Source organism: Arachis stenosperma, chromosome 4, assembly GCF_014773155.1.
Source record: "Arachis stenosperma cultivar V10309 chromosome 4, arast.V10309.gnm1.PFL2, whole genome shotgun sequence".
Lineage (NCBI taxonomy): Eukaryota > Viridiplantae > Streptophyta > Magnoliopsida > Fabales > Fabaceae > Arachis > Arachis stenosperma.
Window position 1 is genome coordinate 117,838,317 of NC_080380.1, and position 16,295 is coordinate 117,854,611.

A 16,295-nucleotide genomic window follows, 5' to 3' on the forward strand; every position below is an offset into this window, starting at 1 on the left:
ATGGCCACTTCTATTGGTAGGTTTTAAATTTCCAGGATAGCTTTATTGAATTTGTCAATATAGACCATGAGGGACTCTCCTGATTTTTGTCTTACCCCGAGTTGTCTCAAAACATGCTTGGTGTTGTGTTTTTGAATGGAGAAATGGATAAGAAAATTTTTGGTCAAGTCATCAAAGCATGTTATCGACATCAGAGGTAGATTGTTGAACCATTTTATAAATGCTTTGATTAATGTAGTTAGGAATGTCTTGTATCGAGTTGCATCAGACATATCTACTAAATACATACGACTCTTAAAGTTGCTAAGGTGGTATCGGAGATTAGTCGACCTATCTTAAAGGTCCATGTTGGGCTTTTACAATTTTTAGGGACCTTAGTACGAATAATTTCCTCCGAGAAGTGATCGCTTCCTGAGGAAGTCATGTCTTTTTCTTCCTAACTTCCTTTATTTCTAAATTTGACCTCTAGCTTCATTTGTTTTCTAACTTTTTGCAGTTGTAATTTTCTCTGCAATTGTCGCTTAAAATTTCTCTATTTTTCCAACTCGATTTTTAATTGCTTAAGTCATCCTTGGTGACCATAGACAAGACTTATAATCTTTGCTACGTTTCTTTGTAATCCTTCTTTATTTCTAAATTTGACCTCTAGCTTCTTCATTTGTTTTCTAACTTTTTACGGTTGTAATTTTCTTTGCAATTGTCGCTTAAAATTTCTCTATTTTTCCAACTCGATTTTTAATTGCTTAAGACATCCTTGGTGACCATAGGCAAGACCTATAATCTCTGCTACGTTTCTTTGTAATCCTTCTGGATATGGATTTGGGAGTTTATTTTCTGCCCTCCTTTACCTCTTTCAGGTTGTTGAGGTATGAAAAGTACTCGATTATCATTGTGGTGATCCCCACTTTGTGATCCAGTGTTAGATGTAGTACGCCTATCTTTAGGATGTATGTCCGCCATGATTGAGGGTCAATTTCCAAGTTCCTAGCTATGACGCCAATGTTCCAAGTGAATACATGAAATCAAAGAGATGCAAGCCTAGACGTGAGGTTTGGACTCTTTTGGGCTGAAGTTTCTGATTTTTCACTGGAAGGGAGAAATTGTCCGAAGTCCTCATGTGAATGATGGTGGGAGGTACGGGACTTTAATGCTTAAGTTAGCAAGAATTTTAGAAAGGTGTAAGTGAATTGGGATTGAGAAATACCTGAAGTTGAAAGGGGTATTTAAAGAGGAAGTGATGACTTAGCTAACACATCTCTACACTTGTAGTAGTGGGTGATATTTTCTGGTTTTTAAGGAGATTATCCCACGTTATAGTAGATGGTAATCTATGGATAACATCTGACACAGTAAGATGACAAAGTTTTGCTTGTTGCACAAGTCAGGTTGAATCACAGGTAGCGGGATCCATGCCTCGAATAAGTCGAGTTGACAAATCCAGCAGCAACCCATCGAACTAAGTCTGCAGAATTAACGAGCTTTCTAAAAATGGCCTAATCTTTGTAAAGCTCCTGGTTCTAAACTACTTAGGCTAATATATGACCAATTTGAAAGGTATCGAAAAGGAAGGCTAGGAAAGAAATGAGAACTGCAAGTTGAAGACAGGAGAGAAGAGATAACAATTGAATGAATGAAAGTGTATTTGTATTACTAACTGGATTACACAAAGGGTTTAGTTGCTATATGAAAAAAGAAGTGTGTAGAATAGCAAAACAAAATTCTGTAAAGTAATTATAATATAAAGCAACATAAATCTGAAATGCGTGCTTTATTTTATATATATATATATATATATATATATATATATATATATATATATATATATATATATATTGTTTAATTTGTACAATTTCTTTATTTAAAAAGATAAGATTTTATAATTAAAATTTGCATTTGTTTACATGATAATTTTTTTAAATAAGTATTATACAAAACAAATTATATAGTTAATACAAATATTGTTTTTCTACAGCATTGAGAGATGAAGATTATTTTGTAGAGTTTGTGAGAGTAATAAAATTATGCAGTCACATTAGTATTGCAGAATGTGAGAAGAGAAGAGAATTGAAAGAGGATTTTGGAGAGAAGATGTAAACTGAATAGTATTCTCATTGATTATTAGAGATAAATGATACAAGGCTTATATATATAGAACTCAGATACTAAGGAAATTAGATACAAGACTAAAGAATCAGTTAGCTTGAGTAACAAGCTACTGTTAACAACTTACAGATTTTAATAGAATCTGTTTTACGTGGTTACACTCTTACACTATTATCCTCTACACATTTGTTAAGCCAAAGTGTCCCATTAAAACCTGGATACATGGAAAAAGATTGCAGACATCATTTTTTATTTCCATTAATTAATCTTTTATTTCCTCTTTTAATAAAAAAATTCACACCAAATTTCTTCTGTCAGAAATGTCAACCCTGCTTCACCTTCTTCAATTCTTCCCTTTTAGCATCTTCTCGGTTCTTTAGACGAACCCTTCTATCATGGGAGGTCAAAGGAATGACGTCATTGTCACAAGCTTCGTTGCCAGTTCCGCCATGTTCATCGCCGATGTATTTTGCCGGGGACAAGCCGCTGCCGTGGTGCCGCTGCCTATGCTATGAACGTTGACAAGCTGCGGCTGTTCGTTTCATCTTTTCAATGTTGAAGAAGGAAGATTACAAGAGGAAATTATTTATGATTTATGATTAAAAAAGAGAAACTAAAATTAATGAAATAAAGATTAACGAGTAAAATCTTTAGTTTCTACGTGTTCAAATCGTTCGTTTTTTTAATTGGTGGGAACGAGTATAATGGAACACATGATTTGAATCCAGCATGGTAAAGCTAATCTGAAAATTATAGCCAACACAATATCAACATAAAAATATCTATTATTGACATAGCTAATGTGAAACTAAATGTGGAGATTGCTCATTCTGATTCTATACCACAATCTCTTCCACATACCTACAAACTTCCATCCAGCCTTAAGAACAGATCTAATTATTTTAGATCTGTTCTTATAGTCTTCATCTTGATCATATTTTCTTGCCCCGCATCTATTAAAAGACATTTTCTTGATAATAATTTGAATACATCTAACAAAAGTACAAGAACGATTCTTAGATTATAGTCTTTTCTAAGAATGAAGAAAAAAAAGAAAAAAAAAAAAGGAAAAGAGAAGGAAGATTATAGGGTCGATGCCCTATTACCCTCTAATCAATTGCACCTTGGACTTTGATTTCTGCATCGTGGTTGTCTTTTATATTGCATGGTGTAGTAGTTTCTCTGGTTTTCTTTAATTTAGTTTTTACTAACAAATTTTTTCTATTCTTTGATAATATAGTTTGAAGCGTGTCCAATTGGTTGGCTAAATTCAGTGTTGCTCAACATTTGTAGCCTTAGTGACTCTTAACAACATCCACGATTTTGGAAAATGAAAAATAAAATACATATTTAAACAACAAAAATATTACGTATATACAAAAAATTAGTCGCTATACATGTATATATAAATACATGTATTATTATTTTATTTATTTTCAATAATACTACAATAAATAATAAAATTTTAGTAAAAAAAAATAAAAGTTATATTATTTATTTTAGTAAAAAAAGAAAAAATATTATCATGTGCAATGAACTTTTGTAGAATGAACTTTCTTATAAAAATTTAGTAAAAATTATGCACAATTACACCAAATTAAATAAAACTATGCGTAATTTTATTTCTTAAAAAGAAGAAAGAGAAAAAAGCGAGGGAGAAGTGAAGGAGAGAGCCACGTATATGGGTATATGTGAGTAAATGACGAAAGCAACCCTGGACCATCATATGGAAAGTTAAACAACTGAAACCTCCAATGCGAAGAGAATAACGGTCACACTCGCACGGAGTGAAGAGAAAGCCAACTACCATTCCAACGAAAGGAAGCAAGAAACACAAGAATGACCCACTGGTTACTAGTTAGCACTTAGCACCGCCTATGACTCTATTCCCTCCTTCACTTCACACCACACTATACTCTCACATCTTCCCTTCTTCTTCTTCTTCTTCTTCTTCTCTCTCCTGCAATGGCCGAACTTGATTCCACTTCAAATTCAACTCTAACTCCTCCTCCATCTACTTCCGCGGGTAACAATGAATCTTCTGGAGCTTCACCATCGACTTCCCGAGGCCGTCGCAACGATCAGAACGCCGCTGACCGATCTCAGGCTCGATTCCGGTCGCCTGAAATTGAACCGATCGTTGGCCATGCTGGCAGAGTCATTGGCTGGGGAATCGGGGACGAGTCGTCGTCTGTTAGGGAAGATGCATGGTCATGCTTTGCTGTCGTATTCACGTTTTGGTTTTTCGGTATGAGAATCTATATCACTTCGTGATTTTGTCCTTAATTTTGTTTAATTGTCATTTACGTTAAACAATTTCGTTTGGTGCTACTTGTTTTTGCTATATCTGGTTAATTTGCAGTTCATAATTTTGATATTTGAATTCAGGGCTTTGAATTGCAATTGTGATTGGAGAAACTTATCTGTGAACCCTTGGTGTTTTTGCGTTAGAAAGTAATGTGAGACCGAGAATGTAGTTTTATAATTATTTAGTTGGTATTGTACGTTAAATTACTCAAACTTAAATTGATTCCTTTACTCACTTTACTAGACTTAAACTTTTGATTAGGATGGTGAAAGTTGTGATTGTATAAATTAGTTAAATCATTTAGCTATTGATGGATTATTAATAGAATAGCAGTCTGATGAAGAAAATGTATGATGTTCATAATTTGGTTCTTAAATTAAAATCGTGCCTAAAATAGCTAAATTACTCCGATTTGGTTCAAGTTAAGGTGTGGTTAACTTACATTGTAAATTAATTGACTCAATTTCAATAATTTTGCTTTGAATTGTACTGGAACTTCAACTCATATTTCCAATTTCAAGAGCACAGAGGAGATGGTTGTTTGAATATGTTGTTAAGGACGGTACAGTTGAAGAAGAAGAATGAGAATGCTGTAGAAGTTACTAAGTTTGTTAGGTGGTAGTTATATTCGGTTATGCAGTTTCTAGTTTAGTGTGAATTCTGTTATTCTGGTGGTGATATGTGCTTTAAGTATAAAAAGGCACTAACAGCGAATTAGAAGATTAAGTCTCATTTTCAATTCATTTCAATATACAAGTTTCAACTCACCATCTCCTTCTCCAAGAATCATTCTATTCTTGTTTAGAAAGTTATCTCAAAACTTGTCATGTGTGATTCAAGCTAAATCTTTTTTAGTGGAATTTTGACATCACTTTTCAATATTAGTGTCAGTGACTATAATACTTGGGGTTTATGGGTCCATGAATCTCTTGCTTGGTCCAGAAACATCGATTGTGTTCCAACCTAGCCCTCTGTTCGTGCAATATCTCAGGGTCAGTTTCTGTTATTGCAATTTCTTTTGTCCATTCTGTTTGCTGTTACTGATTTTTGTCTTGCAATTCGGGTTTGTTTGCATTAGGTAGAAAACTTAGAAGAAAAGCCAGGTCCTGTCGTGTATGGTACTTACCAATATCCAGAACTTGATGTTATTACCACTTGGGAACAAACTCTGCATGCAACTATTCCCTCTGACACACATCAGGCAAGTATATGTACTTTATCCCTTCGCTTTTACTATCACATGATACTAATCTGAAGTACCAAATTTATATTCTCAAAATACTGTTACCTATTGAATTAGTTGTTCCTATAGTTACCTTGATCCTCTCATTTGCCAGCATAATGCGTACCAAATTCCCCATTCCATGTACTATGTTGTGAATACCGAAATCTCTCTAAAAGAATACTCCTAATTTTATCACAAAGAATAACAAATTGTGCTGCGTACTCATACTTGTACCTGATGTTTGGTAACTGAGTTGTTCACATGACTCGCCTGATTATCATAACTTTCAGTAGTACCTATGTGCAATTAACACCACCGGGTTACATAATTCTAACTTGTTTAGTTGAACTAAACTAATACCTTGTTTGTCTTCCCAGGAATGGATTTATTATCTGAATACAGGTTCAGAAGTGAATATTTCATATCACTTGAGCCCTGTGAGCTCCTCCGTTCTCCTTATAATTGCAGATGGTATGCTTTCTAGAAGAGATTTTTGTGATTTCTTTTTTCATTTTTCTGAGAATTTCTGTCTCATGGAACCATTCATGCATCAATTATTGCTATTTATCTGTCTTTCAGTTTTCCTATAACAAATCCTTTTAGTTACAAATTCACAACCCGGCTGCTTTGCTTTTGGAATATTCTTATGTACCAATGTGTAAGCTGTGAGTCTGTGACAGCCTCTTAACATCCATATATGTAGAAGCTCTTTATATACTTATAAAATTAAATAAGGCTTTACTGCATACTTTCGTATATTCCACACAGTTTGTAAAAAACAAATCGCTTATTCATGGAAGAAAATGAAAATATTTCATACACACATAAGTCCAATAACACATGTGTAAAGATAATGTTTCAACAAGCGTGAAAGGTGACAGCGCAGAAAAGTGGAGACATGAAGTTTGAGTTGATCTTGGAATATAAATTGAGACAAATATCTATGATAACCATTACATTTAGATTGACACAATTTCTAAAAGTAACTATGCAATGCACTTTGTGGTTTCAGTTAGAATTAGGCCCGTTGTACTGATGACATCGCCATACTATTTAATTTACTAATTGTTATTACCTTAACTCACAAACTATAGCATTCTAATAAACATGTTACTTGTCACCCTTACTTGCAGGGGCTGAAAGCCTCGCTCAGTGGATTGAATACCCTACATACCGTAATTCAACTCTCTCATGGAACATGATCCATGGTATGACAAAGGTAAAGATAAATTTTATACTCATATTAAACCTATGTTTGATGCTCATTTATTTTTTCACAGGAGCTGGTATGATTACACAGAAAATACACAGGTCGTCGAGCTATTATGTAGCGTTGGGAAATTTGGATGAGGTGGTGCAGGTATTTTTGTAATCCACCCTCCTAGCTATTCCTGTTGGCTTAATTAATTTGAACTCTAGATTGTAATTTGTAAGAAGCAGTTTTAATAGCTAATAAGGTCATGACATGTTATTTTCAAGATCTACAGAGAACGAGTTCTGTGAAAGTTTATCCCTTAAAATAGTTAGAATTGAGATTATTCAGTGGATCCCTTGTTCAAGTATCATAACTTGAGCAGGGATTAAAATATGAATCGAACCTCACATTTTGATGGATCTGGCATATTATATAACTGAAAATGGTAAATTTAATGTTACTGTTTCCCAAATGGCCATGTATTCAATTGAAATAATAGTGATAATCCTATACCTGTGTTCTTGACTTCTTGTTGTGGGAAAGGTGGCATTTGAAATTGGTGTTACGATCAGATTTTAAGTACATTATAAATAAATGAGCATCATTCTCCTTTCCCTTCTTCTATATTATCATGTTAACAAGTTCAAAGATTAGTGATAATAGTTCTTTTCTTATCAAATAGGTGGAACTAAACCTCACAGTTAGGGCCTACTTGCACAATACAAAGAATGCTTACTACAAATATGCCTTGGCAAGTAGAAGTTCGTGCAGTTTGAGCATTTTCTTTCCACAAGGAAACGCAGCTATCTTGACTACTCCTGGTCCACAAAAGGCAAGATTTATTCTCATATACGATTCTCCAATGGCCATCCATATAAATCTAAAATTGGACATAAAATTTCCAACTATGCTATTGCTATACAAAAATACTATTCGTATACAAAAATTTAGCCACCAAATTAGTCATTCATATAAAATATATGTTAAAATACAAAATATACATTGAAAATGAGTTAAATAACACATTTATTTATGTACAAATAGATGGTCATTGATTTTTTGTGTGCGCATAATATTTTTGTAAATTTTTAGTAATTTGTTATGCTGATTTATATCAGAAATTTGAATCTTAAATATACCATACATTCTCAAAATAAAATCCACAGAACCCTGGTGGCATAAACATTGTTTATATCCCTTAGTTGAGGATATGGAGATATCCCTTATTTATGTTTTCTTTCCTTTGGTTCAGAATGCATCAGATGATGAATGGTACGTCAAAGTGACCTATGGACCTAGATGGATCACATATATTGTAGGCATAGGTACAATTCATATTCTTCGCTTCATACTCACTTATTGGTCATGAATAGTTTAATTTATTGCAATTTCCGTTACGTCTCCGTACAGGTGGATTGACTTTGCTTATGTTTTGGGCATTCAACCTCTTGAACAATCTCCAGTTTGCCCGTGAAGAAAGAGCAGGAGTTATAAACAATGGGACGGCACCTGATAGAGGCCCTTTGCGCTCTCGAAAAGATGATGACCTTTCCAGCTGGGGTTCATCATATGATTCACTGTCACAAGATGACGAAGATCTTGACTCTCAGGCCGGAGGTTCCGCGGAGGGGAAGTCTCTAGGTGATGGAGAAATTAGTAACAATACTCGGCGTCTCTGTGCCATTTGCTTTGATGCTCCGAGGGATTGTTTCTTTCTTCCTTGTGGGCACTCTGCAGCTTGTTTTGAATGTGGAACTAGGTAACCATTGTTATCACTGCTAACATAAAACAATCGTTGATGACAATTTTGTTAAAAAATAGTTCTAGATCACTGCCATTTTCAAGATCCATGCTCCTAGTCAGCATACCTCTTCTTTTTTTATGGCATCACATTGCTTAACTTATTTTTTTTTGATAAATTTTAAATATTTAAATATTATTTATTTTTATACTTTTAAAATTAAATATTTATTTTTAACATTTTTTAGTAAGTTGGGCAACACTTTTAGTAAGTTAGGCAATCACCTTGAAATATATACTCCTCTCATATTTCCAAGACTTCCCCTCTTAGAAGAAAGATGGAACAAGTATTTTTTCTTAAAGAGGGCATTTCATGGGCATGTGCTAGTTAAAAGTGGTTTCCAGTTATTAAAAATAGTTTTTGACATGGATATCAAAGATGGGTCGGATTCTATTTGCAAGCCCATGCATTAACAATCTTTAATTTCTCCGAAGATTATATAGTTCCAGAGATACATTATTCTTATTATTTCTTTTGCATGTGTTAATACATGTTACTCCAATGTTTCTATGCAGGATCGCCGAGGCTGCTGGTACTTGCCCTGTTTGTCGTAGGAACATGAAGAAAGTGAGAAAGATTTTTACTGTTTGATCAGTTCACTGTCTTGTGTAACGGAGTAAGCCATGCCTACCAGAACTATATAGATAATATGTTACGTAGTCATTACTTTCCTTGCGGTCATTAACAATGATCAAGCTAGGTAAAGGTTGGCACTAGTAAGAGGCGTATTGACTGTTGAGTACTCACCATTTTAAAAAGGTGCATCCTCTAATAACGTATGCACTAAATCCTTCAAGGTGAAGTATTCATACACAATTTTTTAGAAAAATATTTCTTAGCCTCTTAGATGAGTATAAAGTGTAACTCTTCGAATCCACAAGATGTAGCACAATTAAGAGAATCCACAAACACTTTTATATTGATTTACTCTTATTTCAAATTTGGTATTTGCACATTTAGATTAAACACCTACTGAATCTCAAGATAAAAAAAGTGAAAAATTATAAATAAATAACAGTCGTATAAGATGCAGTGTGTAAAAATATTGGTATCTATTTAGGCGAGTAAACTTTTCATATGCACGTAAATCTAATTTCTTTTTAAAAGATGTTTACAAGATGGATTAACTAAAGGATATTTATAAATTTAATAAATTAATATTAATTTTAATTTTATTAATATTAAATAGAACGGTTTATTAAAAGTTTGTTTTAACTATTTCATTCAAATAGCCATTTATATGATCTTTGGCATTGAAATAATATATTATCCTGTGAGTATTATGTTTGTACCTGTTGAAACATTGAGAAAAGTCAACCATTTTAAATTTAGATCCTCTAAATTTTGAATTTTCATTTTAGAGGATAAAGTAAAATTTTAATAATATATAAAATAAATGGTAAAAAATCATACTTTACCCTTGAATGGTTTCTCTTTTATATTTTTTTTTCGTCCGATTTATAAAATAAATAGTAAAATATCACACTTTATAGTTTACCCTCTAAAATAAAATTTAAAATTTAGAGAATCTAAATTCCACTGTTATATATAGAACGTGACTTGAGGCTTTTATTTGGCTCATGCAAAATATAAATATATATCTTTTTACCCACAATTAATATACATACAAAACAATTAAGTGAGTTAATATTTGAAAGTTTTGAAAATTTATTTTGTTCACATTACAAGAAATGCATTGAGTATTGTCGGATTTATAGTTGGATTAAATAAATATGCCGGTAAAAAAGTTACCATCAACATCATCCTTGAGTTGATGGTATAAACGTCACTGGAAACTATTTGCAGCGAATTTTTTTGTCCGACACTAATTATCGGCAAATTTTTCGTCCTTTTTTTCAATGAATTTGACGAGATTGTGTTGATAGTTACCGTCGGATATATCGGACGGTTACTTTGGCGCTATTTCATATGTTTAAACGCCAAGTTACCATTAAATCTATCTGATGGTAATATTTTCTATTTTTTGGCACAATTAAACCATAATTAATAAACTCTTGTTAACAAAATTATTGGCAGAAATTTAAAGTTAGCAGAAATCAACAAATTATTTTATTAAAAAATAAAGAGTTTCAATACAATAAAATGTCACATATGTAGAATATAATGAAGTAGACAAACAAAAATGCATAAAATCCTAACCCCCTATAGGTTCCGTTAATCTTCCTCGTCGTCGGTGGCGGCGTGGTGGTCCAATGCTGAAGCTGCGGAGTAGGTGTTATCGTCGGTGCCCCACCCACAACATTGCCGCTAGAAGCAGCTGCGCCATTGCCTCCAGCGCGCATCTACTGGCTGTACTCCTCCATTTGCCGTTGCAACCGATCAAGTTGCTCCAGCTTCTCTGTCAGGTCCGAGCTGACGACAACGCGTACAAGAAGCTCTTGATACCTCTTCTCAAATTGCTCCACTTGTTGGTAAAACTCCTGTGTTAGCTTCTACGCCTCCTCCCTCAAGTTAACAATTTTCTGGGATTCAGCAGGGCTAATGGCAGAAGCAGAGGCAAAGGAAGTCGCCAACGCGAAGGAGTGGAGACCACTGACAAAGAACGACTCTGGTAAGATCCCAGATTTCTAGAAATTAAATAATAAATTATTTATGATTTATTTTATTTATTCGAGAATATATTTTTAGATATTTTTATATTAATTGAGTACATTTTTATTATTAATTTAAAACTTTAGTGATTTAAAATAATGAGAATTTTATATGCTTTAATTTAAATAATTAGATTTTTAATTTTATTTTATAAGTTAAAGGAAATTAATTTGATTATCTCTAGTTATTGAATTAGAATACTATTTGAAAATAAATTGTAAGTTGATGAATACATGATATTTTTATATATAGTTATTGTTTGATTAAATTTGGTTTTCAATTATGTAAATCATGTTGCTTGTATGCGAAGTTTGTATTCGTAGGTTTTGATGAATGACAAACCAACAAACGACATGAAAGACAAACCAACAAACAACTTGAATAAACAAGCATGTTGAAAGATCAACCAACATTCAACGTTGAGGAATGAAGAGTTGAAAGCAACACAACAACAACAAGAAACTCAAGTCCACAACATTTGAAGACAAGTATAGTGTCTTAGGACTTAGGTAACTTCTTGTTAAGAACCAATTGCTAAATCTCTCAACACACACTCACAAAACGTTTTGATGCACATCTTGCAATTCGATGCTAGCCAAATGGTTTAAAACTTGTTTTCAAAGGTACAAAAGCATAGGAATTGACTCCAACAAGTTTGAGATCAATCCTAAGTATTTTGAAGTGATTTTAAGCCATTCTTTAAGGTTTGCATCGATGCACACTCATCTTGCATCGATGCAAAGCATGCGACGACTTGTTGCATCGATGCAAAGATGTTTGCATCGATGCAACCTAGCTGAAAATTCAAATTTCAGCTTCAAAGACACATTTGCATCGATGCAAAGTGTTATGCATCGATGCAAATGATTCAAAAACATAAAAAACGGATAGTTTTGACAAAAGGCTCCATCCCATTAACTCCCCAACGTTTCTAAGGTTTGGGGAGTCTATAAATAGATGGATTGAAGCCTTATTTCAGATACTTGAGTATTTGCAAACTATCTTGTTCATATTCTTTCATTCTACACATTTTTTAAGGTGTTATAATACACAATTTGAGAGAGCAATATCAATTGGTTCAATAGTGCTAAACTTGTAATCATACACTCTTCTAGAGAGTACTCATTTCGTCTCAACAATTCTTTGAGAATTGTTTTCTTGTACACTTTGTAAATTGGAGTGTGATCTCCAAGGTTGAGTCAAGAGTTATAAACACTATAGTCGGTGAGGATACCAAAGAGGTATACTAAGTACTCAAGGCAAATCTTAGAGAAGGTATCTCTAAGTGGAGTGGGTTAGTATACGAGTGGTGATCATATACCGTGAGGTGTTAGAAACTAAGGACTCGGATTGTAAAAGGTTTTGCGCGAGCACCTTGAAGCTTGGCAATAGTGGAACTTCTCAATAGCGATTGAGAAAGAAAGTGGACGTAGGACAAGGATTGTGCCGAACCACTCTAAATAGCGTTTGTATCTCTCCAAACTCATCTCTTCAATATTATTGTCTTTTACCTTTGAGCAAATAAATTGTGATCGAAAAGTAGCTTCGTAAGTACTTAAGGAATAGCTTAAGTCCGATTGGTGAAAAACTTGATCAATTTATTTGAGTTGGTGTCTATTGAAAAGTAAAAGCTCCTTATAAATGCTTAGCAATTGAGTTAAGCTCTTGGAAAAATACTAGTACAATAACACTTTTGTATATTGTCTTTAACTTTCGCAAAAAGATTCATTGTTGTTGCAATACTCAATTCACCCCCCCTCTTGAGTAATTGTGCATAGGTTCTACAAGTGGTATCAGAGCTTAACCCTTTGAAAGACTTAACCGTTTAAGGGAAAAGATCATGGCAAGCACAAGCTTTAACAACAACAACACTAGTGAAGGTAACTCAACCGCTAGACCTCCTCTTTTTAGTGGAACAAATTACTCTTATTGGAAAAATAAGATGAGAATTTGGATCCGTTCTCAAGATGTGAGAATTTGGAAAGTGATTGAGAATGGAAATCACATTCCAACAAAGACAACAAGCGCTAAAGAAGGAGAAGTCTCCGTCTCAAAGCAAGTACCGAAAGGAGAAGATGAATATAGTGACGATGATTGGAAGAAAGTGGCAATGAATGATAAAGCCATCAACTTCATTCATTGTGCACTTAACGAGCATGATTATATGAAGATCTCTACATGTGAAACCGCTAAAGAGATTTGGGATAAACTCCAAATCACTTACGAAGGAACCGACCACGTTAAAGAATCAAAGGTATTTATGTTGGTTCATGAATGGGAAAATTTTAAAATGAAAGATGAAGAGAGCATTGAAGAAGCTCTTGAAAGACTCTCCAAGATCTTCAACAATCTAAGCATGCTTGGCACAAAATACAATGATAAACAAATTGTGACCAAGGTGCTTACAAGCCTTACACCAAAATGGAACTCCAAAGTGAACGCCATTGTGGAAGGAAGGCTCTATGATCAACTTACATTTGATCAACTACGAGGTAATCTTCTCACCTATGAAATGACTATGCTAAATAGACAAAAAGGTGAAGAAAGCAAGAAGAAAAGTCTCGCCCTTAAAACAACATCACTACAAGAAGAGAGTGATGATAATGAAGAAGAAGGAGATGAAGAATTTGCACTCTTATTAAAAAGATTCAATAAGTTTGCAATGAAGAAAAACTTCAAGAGCAAAACAAAGGTACCAAAATGCTATGAGTGTGGAGAAGTTGGACACATCAAACCCAATTGTCCAAAACTTCAAAAGGAGGACAAAAACAAGAAATTTAAGAAGAAGGAGAAAGCATACATATCATGGGAGAACGAGGATGAATCCGACTCCGATGACGACGAGGTTGCAAATCTTTGCTTAATGGCAAGCGAAGAAAAGGTTAGTGATGACAACTCCACTTCTTTTAATTTACAAGATGAATATGATGCCTTACTTGAGGTGTACACAAAACTTACCCAAGATTATTCTCTCCTAAAGAAAAAGAATATGGATCTTTTAAAACAAAATGAGATGTTGAAAAACGAGAATATCAATCTTGGAAAAGATAAGTGTAGCACAAGTAGTGATCCATACAAATCTTGTAAAATGCATGAAAATGAAATTACAAATCTTAAGAACACTTTAGCTAAGTTCAATGAATCTTCAAAGAACTTAGATAAAATGTTGAAAAACTAAAAGCATGTTCATAATAAGGAAGGTTTAGGTTTTGAAAAAGGAAAATTTAAAAAATACTAAAACTCCTATTAGGCAACCGCAAGCCCAAAATGCAAGCATGCCTAAAAGGAATGAAGCCTTTAAACATCCTCCTCAACATGCTTCATTTAGAAATTATAATCACAATGCATATAGATCAAAAGATGTTGCATTTAGGAAACAACCTAGGCAACCATTTAGAAACATGCATAAGATGCATAATCCAAATGTCATATGTCATTATTGTAATAAAGTAGGTCATATAGCACCCGTATGCTTTACTAGAATTAAACATATAAACTTTCGTAGTCAAGATACGAGATGGGCACCTTATGGGCATTATGCTCATACTAACCATCAAGGACCCAAATTCACTTGGGTACCTAAATCCCAATTTTAATTGTTTTATAGGTACGTGTTGGAGCTAAGGATACAAATTGGTATGTTGATAGTGGATGCTCCAAACACATGACCGGCGATGAATCAAAGTTCACCGCAATAGAGCCTACAAACGGAGGAAACGTGATCTATGGAGACAACAACACCGGCAAAGTAATCGGCGTTGGAAAAGTTGGTAAAAATTCTTCTACCTCCATAGATAATGTTATACTTGTCAAAGGTCTCAAACATAATCTCATTAGTGTTAGCCAACTTTTTGACAAAGGAAACTTAGTCACCTTTGATTCAAAATGTTGTTTGATAAAAAGGCAAGACACTAATGAAATTGTGCTAATTGGGCACCGTGTTGACAATGTATACATGATTAATCTAAATGAAGTTTCCTCAAATGATGTGAAATGCCTTGTTAGTAAAAATGATGAAACTTGGTTATGGCATCGTAGAATAGCTCATGCTAACATGGACCATCTTAGCAAATTGGTCTCTAAAGAGTTAGTAATTGGCTTACCAAAGCTACGTTTTGAAAAAGACGTCCTTTGCGACGCATGTCAAAAGGGAAAACAAGTAAAGGCCTCTTTTAAATCCAAAAACATTGTTTCAACAACAAGGCCATTACAACTTTTGCACATGGATTTATTTGGTCCTTCTAGGACTATGAGCTTTGGTGGCAATTACTATGCTTTAGTTATTGTTGATGATTACTCTCGATTTACATGGACCTTGTTCCTAGCAAACAAGAGTGATGCATTTCGAGCATTCAAAAGATTAGCCAAAGTTATTCAAAATAAAAAGAATTTGCATATATCATCTATTAGAAGTGATCATGGTGGAGAATTTGAAAACAATCTTTTTGAAACTTTTTGTGAAGAAAATGGCATTGAGCATAATTTTTCCTCTCCTAGAACACCACAACAAAATGGTGTGGTTGAAAGGAAAAATCGTCATTTAGAAGAAATGGCGAGAACTATGCTCAATGAGGCTAATATTCCTAAGTACTTTTGGGCGGATGCGGTTAGTACCGCGTGTTATGTTATGAATAGGATTATCATTCGACCTATTCTTAAGAAAACACCGTACGAATTGTACAAAGGAAGAAAGCCAAATATTTCCCACTTTCACGTCTTTGGTTGTAAATGCTTTATTCTAAATAATGGAAAAGATAACTTAGGCAAATTTGATGCTAAGGCTGATGAAGGAATCTTCTTAGGCTACTCTTTAACTAGCAAAGCTTTTAGAGTATATAATAAACGCATCATGACTATGGAAGAAAGTATTCATGTCGCTTTTGATGAAACTAACCGTTGTTGTACTAGAAAAGATTTTGATGAAAATGTAGAAAACTTTGATTCACTAAATTTGAATGGTGAAGACAAAGAAAAAGATTTAAATGAAGCCTCTACAAACTCAACAAAGGATAGTGTTCAAGTTGAAGAAATTGAACCATCACAAGCACAA

At 33.8% G+C, this 16,295-nt stretch overlaps 1 protein-coding gene across 1 annotated transcript; it reads left to right on the plus strand.

Moving 5' to 3' along the window:
* Nucleotides 1–4,068: 4,068 nt before the first annotated feature.
* On the plus strand, nt 4,069–9,533 carry LOC130975375 (E3 ubiquitin-protein ligase APD2-like). The gene is made up of 10 exons (XM_057900182.1): nt 4,069–4,351; nt 5,297–5,403; nt 5,490–5,612; nt 6,014–6,107; nt 6,770–6,844; nt 6,917–6,996; nt 7,514–7,663; nt 8,084–8,156; nt 8,242–8,590; nt 9,148–9,533. The coding sequence occupies exons 1-10, from the start codon at nt 4,069–4,071 to the stop codon at nt 9,221–9,223; spliced, it is 1,410 nt and encodes a 469-aa protein (XP_057756165.1). The 3' UTR covers nt 9,224–9,533.
* Nucleotides 9,534–16,295: the final 6,762 nt, after the last annotated feature.